The sequence below is a fragment of the Lotus japonicus genome, chromosome 4 (assembly GCF_012489685.1).
Source record: "Lotus japonicus ecotype B-129 chromosome 4, LjGifu_v1.2".
Lineage (NCBI taxonomy): Eukaryota > Viridiplantae > Streptophyta > Magnoliopsida > Fabales > Fabaceae > Lotus > Lotus japonicus.
In genome coordinates, this window is record NC_080044.1 from 21,226,376 (window position 1) to 21,241,182 (window position 14,807).

Consider the following 14,807-nt stretch of genomic DNA (forward strand, 5'->3'; position numbering starts at 1 on the left):
ACCCAAAGATTCACGTGGACAGCTATAGTCCTTATCATAGTAAATGTCATATACTTTGGACTAAAACCCGATAATTTTCGATTTGATTTTTCGATTGATATATTTTTCAATGTATTACCATCATTCTCTAAGATTATGTCTGGATTGAAATATAATAGAACAGAATAAAAATGAGACGAAACATAATAAGTACCTCTTTTTTATAATGAAACGGAACAAATTAGCTAGTCCGTTATTTAAATAATAGACATAATAGTATGAATTATTTCTTTTTTACTTTAAAACCACTAATATTATGTGATAAATAACTTGTACCCCTTATTTTTACATTACTTGAAATATTATACATTAAAATCTTCTATTTTAAATTTATCTTAAATTCATAAAAATTAAATCCATAAACATACATTTTTCCATAATATATTTTAAACATTTAATTTAAATTTAATATTGAACTAAAGCGTTACGTTATAGGAAAAAAAATATTATTTATATTGAAAATTTATTATTATTTTTTTGAAATAGAAAATTTATTAAATAAAAATGAGATGATATATAATATGAGGTTAAAATACCATTTTGAACAAAATGTAACTGATTACAGTATGCCACTAAAATTATGTGTAAGACTATTTTTCTACCTACAACTACTAGGTGGAGGTAGAAATTTTTTTTTGTAATTTTAGTAGTTATTATGAGTGTTTCTAATCCATCTCATTCAATCATAATTTGGGGGTGAGAAATTTGATAATAAAGGAATGTGATGGAATTACCATTTCATCCTCACTTAACAAACCAGAAAAGAACATAATAGCATTCTCTTCCATTTCATCTCATTCCACCCCTCCCATCAATCTAGGGAGAATATTTGCATAAACATCTGCCGAATATCTTCTTCCCCCAAAATTATATTGCAAGATGTAATAGCCCAGGTGCAATAATTCAGTCTAAAAAATGTGAACAAAAAAATAAATCCTGTGCTGATGTGTAGCATTCCATGATCTTTATGAATTAATACAAACAAATTTCTCTATTATAGCTACGAAAGGACAAATACTTGATGCGGGTTAGCATTAGCAATGAATGTCAAAATCAATCCCTAAGAATAGAGAGAAGCAAGAGGACCAATTTGCTTCTAACCTAGAGATTGACTTTGGCGATGTTGGCGAAATATAAAGACAGACAATTGCAGGCAAATTATTTTACACAATATACAAACATTCCTAAAGAGGCAAGACAATATGACAATAGCAGATCAGTGCTCATTCTTAACTCTTGCCTTTAATATTCCAGGTAGTTGTGGTGACGAGGGAGGTGGCCTAACTGCCGGGTTTGAAACTAAAGTAGGAACCTGTGCATGATACAAACCTGACATGCTAGAACCTTCACCTCCATCAGTAGGATTGTGTGTTATATTATCATTCTCAGGTCTCTCATGAAATTTCATTGCCTTGAGAACATAATTGTCATCATGCAGCTCAAAAGGAGTGCTGCAAACAGAGAAGCAGAAGAAAAAGTAAGCATACATCGAAAAAAAAAATTGAACAAAAGAAAGTTTTAATAAGAGCCTTCAAAAGTGGCAGATGTATTTCTCAATATAACTTCTGTTGGACCAGAACAAGATAAATTGGTGCTTGACTTGACCTTATGAAACTAGTGAATCAGGAAATCTTCACACTAAAACAACATAGGACATGATATTGCCATCATTTTATTCTTTCAGGAAGAATACCAAGTTTTTTTTTGGTTAAGCCAAATTTGATTAAAGGGCACAAAGGGTGCCACCCATGGATACAAACAAACAGTAAAAGCAAGTGGCCAAGAGGCCAATACAAGGAAAACGAAAGAAGACATAAACAAAGGAAACAAAATAGACAAGAACCAGGACAATAGGAAAACAGAGATTGGGGAAGAGAAAACAAGCCCGGGCTTTACAGTAGCAATTGTATAAATTGTAGGAAGAATACCAAGTGATTGAAGCTTTTTACCTATTGAAATCAAAATGCACAAGTTGCATATCTTCTGATATTTCCACTTCAACAGTTGCATGGGGGCGTGTCTACAATTTCCAAAATGCAGAAATGATGTTGATTAAAAAGTAATACCAGCAAATTGCAATTCAATGTGTATATATAGGGGGGGGGAATGCTAACTTACTCCCACTTGATTTCATGAAGGAGTAAGTTAGCAACCTACACCTTTTCATTTAGGACAAATTAACCTGCCTTTTGTTTTTAAAAGTCATTAAAGTGAGGGTCACCTTTGTAATTTTGTCATCCCTCCAAATTTATTTAATTTAAAAACTCAATTTTTCTCTCTCTGCATTTATCACATTCTTCAACTTCCCCAATTTCAAAACCTAAAAGCTCGTCCATGTTCAGAGGGTAAAATTCCTTACCACCGTTCTTTATTGCTTCCTCTTTGATGTGCTTTCATAAATTCATAAGATGCAGAGTGAAACCTTCATTTTGATGGCGCAGTGGATGCTGTAGGCTGCGGTGGTAGTCATCATGGCGGCAAAGGTCGTCAGGGAAAAGGGGCAGTGGTTGGATTGTTTTTGTAGAGGAAAAATGGGATGGTAAATAAGGGGCACTGGTTCAATTTAGACAAATTGAAATGGAAAAAATTATACCAAATTGCATGAAGCAAACACCAGGTAACGCCGTTCTGGAAAAATTCATGACAAAAAGTTCCATTAACTCCTACATAGCCTTCGAACATTATGGAGGAAGTCCAGGTTATATTTTCCTTAATTTGAAGGATTGGAAATAACACAAACAAAGAGTGATTGAGGTTCTCTGGAAAAGGAGAAGAAAGAGAATGGGAAAGAAGAGTAATAAATAGGAGAGAGAAAATTTAAGTATTAATTAAAAACTTTGGTCCAAAATTTACTTAAAACCCATTACTTTACTACTCCTAAAGAGAAAAAGTGAAGGGTAGATTTGTCTAAATGAAAAGGTGTAGGTTGCTAACTTACTCCTTCATGAAATCAAGTGGGAGTAAGTTAGCATTCCCCATATATATATATATATATATATATATAAAATTGAACATCTTAGAACTATCATCAAGAATCCTACATAGGCCAGAGAGACATATATTTTAGTCAAGATCAGATGTAGTGAGTACACTCAGTAAGGTGTCTGTATAGACTCATGACAGCTGTTAGTGTCTCCTAATTGTAACATTCGGCAGTTATCTCAGTTAGGTAGTTATCAGAGTCCGGAACTGTGACCCGCATCAAGTACTATAAATACCTGATGCACTAGATATGAATATAAGAAGCAAGACAAAATTTTATTTTCTCAGATTCAATACACTCAGTTTTATCTTAAATTCTCTCAAACTTAACTTCTTCCGCAGCTGACTCGTATGCATGAGCTCCATGTTTCTCACATATTGCCCTCAATCTTTTGTGATAACTTGAGCTCGGTATAACTATCTGACAATCCTGTTCTCCATGCCCGTACCAAACACATGCAGCTTAGCAAGTCTCTCATAGTTCAACACATCCTGGTGTCCTTTCAAATGGTTGATGTTCTCATCAAATCTCACTCCCACACACTTCCTTGAGATTAGGGCCAAGCTCCTAGATCCACTTGCACTACACCCTCCTTGAGCTTGCAGGTAGTAGTGATATATAGTGTGGTATTTTGTTAGTAGTTATGTCAATAACTTCCTTGTAAACAGATCCAGAGTAGGATCTCAATCCTGACAACATTGCCAACTAACTTAGGCTAGGATAAGATACAACTGGGTAAATTGTGCCTGCATACCGTCAAGCTCAACTGTGACGATTTATATCTCTTCTTGTCAAAGAAAAGATCCTTGTCAAGCAGCTCACAGTCCACCATATCCATGCTGACAAGGATCTTTTCTTTGACAAGAGATATAAATCGTCACAGTTGAGCTTGACCGGGTATTGGAGTATGCGGGTACAATTTACCCAGTTGCATCTTATGCTAGCCTAAGTTAGTTGGCAGGATTGAGATCCTACTCAGGATCGGAAGGGAAGGCAAAAGATCGTCGATCGTAGGATCCTATTGGAAAGGCAGAGAACTACAGAGAACAACCACTCCCATCCAAACCCTAAAAAGAAAGCATATGAGAGAAGGCTGTAAGTCCATGTCATGTCCCTTCGCGGATGATCTGGTCATGGGTCTACTAGACGCAAGAGAATTCTTCTTGCGACCCAAACTGAATAAAGAAGAAGCGGCTCGTCCTTGATGGAGCATCTTCAAACTTTACGGTTCTTAAGAAAATACTTGACTTGATTTTATTCCATGCTGAAATCCCCTTTTATAATAAGGGTTGAGTACAAGAAAATAGGAAACTAGAATCTATCTAATTATGAAACAAATCCTAAATCTTATAAGATATGATAGAATAAAATCCTATCTAATTAAAAAGATCTTATATCTAATAAGATAAGAAACAACTAAATCTTATCTTATAAAGAAAAGAAATCAACTCTTAACTAATAAGGATATAAAATTAAGAATAGATTTATCCTAAATTAAACCTAACTATTCAAATCTGCCTAAAATCAGCATCCATATCAGTCCGATCTGCAGAACCGCTGAGGAAGAAGCATGAACCGTGGCCACTGGCCGTTTTGCAAATACCGACTTGCACGGAAATGAATTGGGTGGTTTCCGTGGAGGCCTTGCCCTGTCAAACCCTAAATAACTATTTGGGGCAGAACAAAAGAGTCATCCTTCTTCCTCCCTTGAAAGATTTGTGTCTGGCTTTCCTCCATTGATGAACCCTTCTGCAGCTGCTGGAAGAGGGCGGCGATTTCTGTTCTGTTCTTCTCTCGCCTCTCCGTCAACATGCATTCCACTGCCGCTCGCTCAGCCGCAGTTGCTGCCTCCTCCTTTCTCCACGAAGCTTCCTCTGCGGCTCGCTCCGTCTCAGAATTCTCCGCACTAAATTCGACTCTGCTTTGGCTACCACCAAATCAGTTTTCCGTTCCTTTAACCAGACTTCTTTCTTTCTAGAGATTTCTTCCTCCCCTGAATCTTGAACTGGTACTGGCCATGGTGGGATTTTGTGATGGCATTCCAGAGAGAATTCCAACCTGAATCTTGAACTGGTACTGGCAGGTAAAGTTCCAATTCAGGTTGGAATTCTCTCCGGAATGCCATCACAAAATCCCACCATGTTACCTGCTCATTGCGTCTTTTCCAGAAAAACCACCAAAAGATAGCATCACATGACAAAGCCTTCTCCGCCTGAGAATTTCTTCTCTTAAGAGATTCCCAGGGCCTCAGGATGCTGCTCCACCATAATGAGCCTCTCTTCCATCAAATTCTTGAATCATCATCACGAACAATTGCCCACAGCTCCAAGATCGGAGCTCTGTTACCAATTGATGGAACCCTGATAATATTGAGTAACGAAAGTACAAATGTTGCTGAGATATTCGAGAGTCTCAACCACTCTCCCTAATTCACAACCCAAATGATCCCTAAAGATAGCCAAACCCTCTAAAGACCCCTTAATTTACAGGCTAACCCTCTACTAACTAACTAATGCGGTTACCTATTACCCACCAGATTAGTCTGTGATCACAGTCCTCAGTCATACCCGCCTTAAGCACGGTAGGATGTCTGTAAAGCCTATGACAGCTGGACTGTCTCCTAACTGTTACAGTGGGCATTTATCTTTCAGTTAGGTCTCGATGCATCATGTATAAATATGTACTAGATACGAAATGAAAATAACAATACAAAACTTCAACTTCATAGGCTCAATACACTCAGTTTACTCTCAAACTTCCTTCTTACGCGCAATGCCTAACATAACCAAAGTGAATCAACAGTCAACTCAACATTGTAAAAGAAAATATTATCCTTCTAATATGGTATATAATAACCATAGCAACTAAATTTATTTTTACTCAACAAATTCTGATGAATGTTCACATTGAAGGTGACAATATTTCTAGAGCTAAGAAGCTGGAGTGGGGTCTCATTACATAATAATAGATATATGCAGTTCAAATTTCAATATTAGGGATTTAGTTTGATTTAGGTTATTTCTATCTTTTATTTTAGGAGTTGGTATTCTATTTTGAGAGTCTATTTCTTACTTTAAGATGTTATCTTTAATAGGAGTCATCTTTTATTAGGAGCATATCTTTTAAGATATTATCCCTAATAGAGTAGTTTATTATAAATAGGAGTATTGTCACTAGGGGAGGCAAGCAATTGATTATTGAGTTAAAAGGTTTTACCTTGTAAGGGTTTTCATCTGTTAAGAAGGTTTCCTTCTTGTATATTTTATTTTAATAATATATTTTAACCAGGAAATTACATATCTGCCCCTATTCCTATTGTGTTTGGCTGTTAGGGATTTCCAACCCAAACAGGTATATAATAACTATAGCAACTACATTTATTTTTACTCAACAAATTCTGATGAATGATCACATTAAAGGTGACAACATTTCTAGAGCTAAGAAGCTGGAGTGAGGTCTCATTTCATAATAATAGATATATGCAGTTCAAATTTCAAGCCAATTGGTTAAGTAAATCCTGACTAGGGACTTCAAACATGAGACCCATAAAATATAAATTCGTCATACAAATTGAAGATCAAAAGGAAAAAATTGAGAATGAATTTCAAGTGGACAAACTATAACCGAAAACAGGAGATAGTGAGATGATAGTGTACCTGCACCAGAATAAAAGGCAGAGATACACCACCAGTGGGAGCATTTCCTGAGCTATATAATTGCTCATTTCGTTGTATAAGGTTCTGAAGACCTATGTACTTGATAACACAATGCAAGAAGTTAACAAAAAAGAAACTAACCATTATATTTTACAGATAAAATTCGCTAGAGTGAGGGGTCCTTACTTGGTCCTCCAGTTCTTGCAAATATGCTCTTTTCTTTTCAATTCTATTCCTTAGCCCAAGACGCTCAGTCTGTTGAATAAATTATACTTAACAATAAGATCATTTACCACATTTTCAGATTAGCTACGAATAACACAGTAGAGAAAGAATAAGCCACTAGGATCCAATAAAATTACAACTCAAGGCAGTTTGTAAACCTTTAGTTCTTCAATATCATTCAGACTAGTACGAGGAAGACCCTTCCATTGTATTTCCTTTTTATCCTTTGAAATAATATCCATCGCCATGAGAACGTTCAAAGCATCATACACTCTTCGACGAATGTTTTTCTCGTCATATTGTTGCTACAAAAGGTTCACCACAATAAGTTTAAGTTCAACTCAATCCATGAATAGCAGATAGTATTGAAATCACTTAGACTAAGAGAGTAAACCTGATCTGGGGATAAAGTGCTATTGCTTGGATCAGCAAATTCAGCAACCAGTTCGTCTGCTACCTAGATTATCAACCACATCCATAATCCAAATCAAATTTAAAAAATAACTTGGAAAATTCTGCAACAAGTTTAAAAGAAAGACCTGAAAATGCATATGATCTTATTGAGATATGATATGAACAGAAATATGAGAAAGTGTTCCATTGATATGGAATAAATCATCACAAATGTACAGTTGTGGTTCAGTTAAAAGAGTAACTGCCACTCTAAATAAATTGCGCCTTGTTAATGGCTTTTTCTCTAACAAAGAAAAGTTCAAGCTTCATACGCTTTGTCCTAGCATGAAGGACAGGGTTTTGAGTAAGGAAAACTGTGCTAAGAGATCCACAACCCTTGGGCGATTTAAATCGCTTACTAAATCGCCCCAAAATCGCTAACTGTGTTTAAGTTTTATGCTTTGATGAGAACTCGATGTTTTAGTTTTATGTTTTCTCAGTTTTATGGTGTTTGGATTTAGTACTTTATGACTTATGTATGACATTCCTATGAACTCTGTTGGATTACGCGATTTACGATTTACAACCCCTCCCCAATTTTGGTCGTAATCCCAATTTTGACTACAATGGTGAAGGTTGTCACAAAAGGATGGTAGCCACTTGAGTAACTCTTAAACTCCTGTACCAGAGATTGAATCCAAAGAATGCCTGCCGCAAGCTGGGAACTCTGCCTCAGTACTGCTGCGTGCCACAACCTGCTGATTTCTAGACCACCAGGAGATCAGATTTGGTCCAAGAAAAAGACATGCCTAAAGTGGAGAAACCAACATCAAATCATTTGCCCCATTAGCATCACAATAACCAAGAATGGGAAATGAGAAGAAAGAATGCCTAGTCTAAGGAATAGATTCTTTTAGATATCTCAGTATTTTTTTTACTGCTTTGCTTAGTAAACTCTGAATAGCTGATTTCAGGTCTAGTTATTGCAAGATCTTGAAGAGCACCCACTTTAGATTGGTATGGAGACAAAAAAAATCACATCAGTCTTGGACACTTTCGTAGAACTAGCCATAGGAGAAGATATATGCTTGCAATCAGTCAAGTTATTCTTAGCAAGAATGTCTTGAATATACTTGCTTTGTGTACGATGAACAGAAGTCTTAGAAACAGGCTTGACTTCAATGCCCAGAAAATAACTCAAAATGCCAATTGTTTAAGAGCAAGAACTGAATTTAACTGATTAGTAAACTTGTCAGTGAGAGCTGCAGAATTTCCTCTTACAATTATGTCATCCATAAAAACAGGAATATAAACAGAATTATTAGATGAGTAGATGAACAATGGAGGGTCCCATTTGCTTGAGGTGAACACAAATTGAAGAAGAGTGGCTAGGTCTGTCAAACCAAGCTTTAGGGGTTTAGAGCATCCACAATGGGAGTATTAGGAGTATCTTATCACTAAGCAACCTGATAGGATAGTTACCAGGCAGTTGGGAAGTTAATAGTTAGTAATTAGTTTTGTGGCAGTTGGGAAGTTAATAATTAGTAGTCAGTTGTGTTTGCTGTCTTATAGCAGTTATATTTTAATAAACGGATTAGGAATGGTTATAAATGTTTGCTTTCTTATAGCAGTTACTCCCTCCGTCTCTAATTGTAATGTCCAACCATAGGAAAGAGCAAGAGTTAAATGATACAGATGGTGGAAATGATAACAGATAATGTTCACTTTCTAGAGCCCATATGAAAATTCATGGAAATGAAACTATGTAGGATGTGATATAACATGACCACAACCTTAGCTCTTAACCTACATAGTTTGAACATCTAACTATCTCATCAATCCAATGCCATATTATCCCTCCAATCTAATGAATCTATTACAACAGTATCAGGCTGGTCATTTTTCTTAATGTGGCATTCACTTATGTGCCTGTGCATTTCTCAAAAGTAGTGAAAGTACCACGAATTCAGTACTTGCGATTTTTTAGAAGATAACATCTCCCTCAAATTACATCACCATGTCTCTTCCTCTCAAATTGTATTAACTCCTCAAAATATAGATCTCCCTTTAACACCAAAAACAGAAGAAGTGAAACGGAAAGAAGGCAGGCAGAGTCAAGACTGTATGTTAGGATTCTAAATATCTAGGTTTAGTTTATTTTAGGAGTTTATATTTTATTTTAGGAGTAGATCTTTTATTTTGGTTGGGTTATCTTTTAGATTAAGAGTGTCTTTTAATTTAGGAATTATCTTTTATTTTTGTTAGTCCATCTTTTTTATTTCTTAGGGGATAAGTTTATTAGGATTAGTTATTATAAATAGGAATACCCTCCTCCCTCCTTAGGTTAGAGTCATGATTTGAGTAATTGAGTTGTAAAGGGATTGGAAGGGTTTCACCTTTGTTAAGAAGGTTCTCCTTCTTGTGTCTTTTTTATTTTAAATAATATCAGCTTCTTATTCAAAAATTTACCAAACCAAAATACTCTTTTATCCTTATTCCTCTACTGTTTGGCTGTTAGGATTTCCGATCCTAACACGGTAGTTCTTGAAGAATTCCCAAATAAATACATCTTATAGGCATCTAAGAAATCAGAGGCTGCAACTCTTATGGATAATGGTTGTGCCTGATAAAGAAGAAAATATGAATAATAGATTGAAACAAATATGAAAACAGGAAATTCTAAGTATGTTTCCTTTTCAAATGTAAAAGTATGCTCTTCAATGCTAAATATTGTCAATTTAGTAACGTACAGATAGAACTTCAAACATGTGCAGCAAAATGAAAAACATATTGACAAAAAAGTATATTAAAAATTAATTTAAAAACATAGACGTACATGGAAATTCATTTATGTGCATATACTAAATTATATAAAACCAAAGCCAAAATTTAATTTCACTTAAGCAAAAACTGACTTAAAGTAACTGCCTAACCTCATTGTAAGTTGTTCTTCCCTTGCTTTCTACCTTCTCACATACTGGAGACAACCAACAAAAAGTGAGAAAAAAAGCCAGTAAGATAAAACATCAATGAACTTTTTCATTAAAGAACAAACTGATCAAATTGGGACACCTTTCATACTAAATTGGCGTAGCCCTCTTCCACTCTTATCACCTCCGACAGCACGTTGGCCTCTTTTTTTTTTGTTGCTACTGTTTTAAAAGTCACAATGGTAAGAGTCAACAAAAAGAAAATCAAAAGTAGCATTTAAAGGAATTGAGAAACAGCAAGCAGATATTTGATGCTAGCAAGTCATAGATGGCATTTCATGCCCAATATTTCATCCAAAACCTAAGTATTTTCGCACAACCTAATAAATGAAAGATTTAAGAATGAGAATAAGAAAAAAAGAAGCAAAAAAAGTTTTAACTAAACTAAGCACAAAAGCGCTATATCCTCTATATAACTAATAAAGAAGCCACTCAGATGATTTCACAAGCACACTGCACATACCCAAAAAAAACTTGTCAGTGAAGAGATAGACCACAAAGACAAAGAAATCATTAAGAACCAAGGATACTGTTCCAACAATATTCACTTGAAAAATGAAATATTCAAAAGAAATGATCAGGGCATAAAAGAAGACCAGCTGAATATTTACCATTAAGATTGCTATTACACAGAGGTTGCAATCCTGATTTGTAGACTAGTAACAAGAACATTTTAGTCATGAAGATTCAAAAGACAGTTCATGAGAGATACCGGCCCAGTGATTGTGCCTCTTGACATTTCTTACTTTTCTCATCTGATCTTGAATAAAACATCTTAGTAACTATTCTTTGTTAAAAAATATAAAAGGAACCCAAATCAATATTCATTTAAAATATTATATCACGGGAAATCATCGAATTGCCATCAACCTAAAGAGCAAAGCTGAAAGTTAAACAGCATCGGCATCATATGAGTTAGCACAAGCTCCAAGTGAAATAGAGAACTCACCCAACTGCACCCTGTGTTCCAACATCGTCACCGCCATGTATGTCAAGATGGTTTAATCTAAGAAAAGTGCTCTCACTAGCTGGTGTTGCCATTGTCTGTTCACTCCGGCTGGATGGTGAGCCAACACTTCTGCTTGTTGACATTGATTGACCAGAAAATGTAGCTCCACGACCCGGCAGCTCCTCCTCCTCTTCTTCTGGACATGCTTGCTGGGGTTGTGTTCCCATTGGTAAGTTCTTTACCTTCGAGCTTGGCACTAGATACTAATATGATAGAAACTGAATTCAATTGAACAGGAGCTTTGAGATATGCCTAAAGATTCCCTGTTCAATATCATGTAAATGAATAAACCATTAGTGCTGTCAATATCAACATAAGATAACATATAATAATAACAAAAAGTATGAATAAAAACTATGCATAAAATTAAAGACAGCACAAACTCCAAACACACATGTTCCACCAGCTGCTACCCTCCCCAGACTCTCATAATAATAGTTTTTTTCTGTAATTTTCAATCGTCATTTGGGAAGAGGAAAAATTACGAAATCAACGAAATTTAAAAAGACAAACACATCATTCAAAACAAAATCAAGAAAACAATATATATGCACGCGCTATCAACCAGCAAAACAAAGCCAAGCAGATATACAGATAACTCAAGCTACAAACACTCACAAAAAACATTGTGCAGTTCAGTTTCGTCCTAAGATGAAGAAGTGGGGAGAGAGAGAGAGAGAGAGAGAGAGAGAGAGATTTTCCGTGTAGAGGAATAGTATCTACAATATGATGAGCACGCTCGGTCTAGGTTATGACCTGCGTTGACCGAAATGGAGACTCATTCAAACCAATAGATAACTAGAAAAGGAGCAGGACTTTAATTTTTTACTTTTTAACAAGAACCAAAATTAGGTCATGGGTTAGACTTTCTACTGCCACTTTCTACTGCATCGTGATTTGACTAAATTTGTGTACAGCAAAAATTAGAACCTTTTTTTGCCATAACTGAGCAAGAGAAAATGAGAAATAACTTAACTTGGATAGAACATCTAAGAAGAACATCAATCTCATACATAGATGGCAGAATCTGTACATCACATGTATATCCATATGCATGTCCTCATTCCCATAATATAAACAAGTTATGGGGTGAAGAGCCTCGGACCGGCATTAAGTAGACTAAGGACTCTACCTACAACTCTAGTATTTTATATATAGACACTGCTTGCGCACCAGCACGCTAGTGACAGAAGTCCATCCAGGTCCACGGCAACAGAACTTACAATCTAGTAGACCTAACTCCCACTTTCCAGCATCATTGTACTCCACATCGATCCTACAAGTCGTTAGGTTGGATGTCAATGTCCCGTACTAACTTAACATACAAGGAATAGCCCCAAGAAGGATTGAGTTGAAATACCACAATTCTATAACAGCACTAAAAGAGCATAATTTACTTAGACACACAAACAGTAACTCAGGAACATGGAGTCTACATGACTCCAATTCATACCAGGTAGCTCCAAATTAACAATTTCCAGTACCAATCACACAACACATAAATATTATACTTATGAACCCATACTATATACCGCTCTCCGTGGAGTGATTCAAATATTACAATCAGAGGCTAGGATACAGGAGTGATATTCCAATACGTGCTCCAGTGGAAATCTATCCATTGTCAAGATCTTGTGCTTAAACAACTTTCATACATTCTGCTCTGGAATACCCTCAACCGACATTTGTAATCACTCAAGGAAATAATCTCGGGGGTACATTGTTACCATCGTACTTGTCAACTAGCCAAGACCATTGAGGCTAGGACACAAGGCTAACCAAAAGTCACTTGACCTCCACTGAGTCAATTCACACCCCACCCGGCGGCGTCAAGTTCAATAATCCAAAAAAGATTTAAAGTTTTAAACACAATACCTATATACGAATCCAATAATTTCCTAGATGGGAGCAAGATCGGCCAATTAGAATCAACACAAGAATTAAAATTTCTTAGTTCACTAGCTCTGTCGGCCAGAGGCACAAAGTTTCATACCAAACTCCAAATTTCATATGTAAATTCCATAAATTCTCTAAAGCATAATCAGTAAGCCTTTACTCATACCATGTCCAACCACATTGCCATGGTATTAAAAGCTAATCCATAACTAAACTTTTCAAAATAATATATCAATTTATCAACCATAACTAACTTTTCCACAATAATATGTCAACCAAAGAACCAATGTTATTTCTCCAATATCGATTTATCAACCTCGTCCATGACATGACATTAGGAAGAGACAAAATGGAATAATAACATCACTTACTAAGGCATGAATTTCCAATTTTTGTATGGAATGAATCATAAGCATATAGCATCATAAAACATGAAACCCTATATCTATTATACATATGCCTTCTTCACCTACTACACTTCAAATAAGATTCAGAACAGATATTCAGTGGTTTCAATCCATAGCCATACACAATCAATTTACATAAATTACCGATACACAATACTGGAATCAGAATTGTAACCTAACGACAAAGAAATCCAAATTTCAAACAAAGGAATTAAGAAAACTTTACAGCCAACAATTGGGTTTATGCGCGTTACTGCTACCTCTTTTGAAAGGGGATCAATGATCTTCAGCGTCAGTTTCTTTCCACCTTGACCGTGTGGACTGGAGTGGAGAGCAAGTTCTATCAAACGCGAGCGAGAGAGTACAAGCTGTAGAGAGATGAAAATATAGTGCCCTTTTCATTTATTGTTTTAAATATGTTTCTAGACCTTTAACGAGGAATTTAAACTGGTCCTTGTAAAAGATATTCATTTGGAATAGGTTCCTGAAATTTTCTTTTGTTTTACATCAGTCCAATTGTGATTTTCAATCATTAGCATGATTTTCCTATGATTATGATATGATATGATCAACAATTCAAAATTTTCAGAACAAACTAGAAAGAGAAGGAATCTGCAATAATTTACTCTTTTCCAGAAAAGGACGAACGGTGGCGGAGACTCACGGTGGTTCAACTCGCGAATTGGCCTTTTTCATTCTTTTTTAATGGCTAAAACGACATCGTTTTGTTTGAGGTCGGTCTTTATTTTGAAGACCAATAACATTTTTTTCAAAACTTTTAAATAGCTTTAGAGTTATATGTAAACATATTTTCCGATGTACCAAAAAAGAGTTATATGTAAGTTTAAAAAAAAAAGATTTATATGTAAACATTAATTAAAGGGGAAATTGCACTGACCTCCCATGAAGTTTATCATTGTTGCACTGACCTCCCCTCTATTATTTAATAAGACACTAACTACCTTTATTTTATTAAGAACATTGCACTAACTTGCACTGGGGTTTATTATTATTGCATTAACCTCCCTTAAGATTTATCTTTATCACACTCGGCACCCCTTTGTTTTTCAAAATGATATATGAAAGAGTGGAGGTTTGTGCATTTTGCAAACTAAGGGGAGGTCAGTGCAATAGTGATAAACCTCAAAGGAGGTGAGTGCAATTACCACTTAATTAAAAATAAAAAAAAATTAGTCTTTCTCAGGATAA

General features: G+C 35.5%; 1 protein-coding gene across 3 annotated transcripts; it reads right to left on the reverse strand.

Annotated features, from left to right (window-relative positions):
• Nucleotides 1-921: 921 nt before the first annotated feature.
• Nucleotides 922-14,017, reverse strand: LOC130711128 (transcription factor-like protein DPB). 3 transcript variants are annotated; one of them, XM_057560622.1, is made up of 10 exons: nt 13,859-14,017; nt 11,236-11,558; nt 10,369-10,445; nt 10,230-10,273; nt 7,298-7,360; nt 7,062-7,208; nt 6,865-6,933; nt 6,679-6,777; nt 1,989-2,059; nt 922-1,490 (listed from the first exon to the last, which is right to left on the reverse strand). In XM_057560622.1, the coding sequence occupies exons 2-10, from the start codon at nt 11,460-11,462 to the stop codon at nt 1,256-1,258; spliced, it is 1,032 nt and encodes a 343-aa protein (XP_057416605.1). In that variant the 5' UTR covers nt 11,463-11,558; nt 13,859-14,017; the 3' UTR covers nt 922-1,255. The 3 variants fall into 3 exon arrangements, with proteins under 3 accessions (XP_057416605.1, XP_057416603.1, XP_057416604.1); XM_057560620.1 differs by having other exon boundaries at nt 10,369-10,448; XM_057560621.1 differs by having other exon boundaries at nt 10,369-10,448; nt 13,825-13,989.
• Nucleotides 14,018-14,807: the final 790 nt, after the last annotated feature.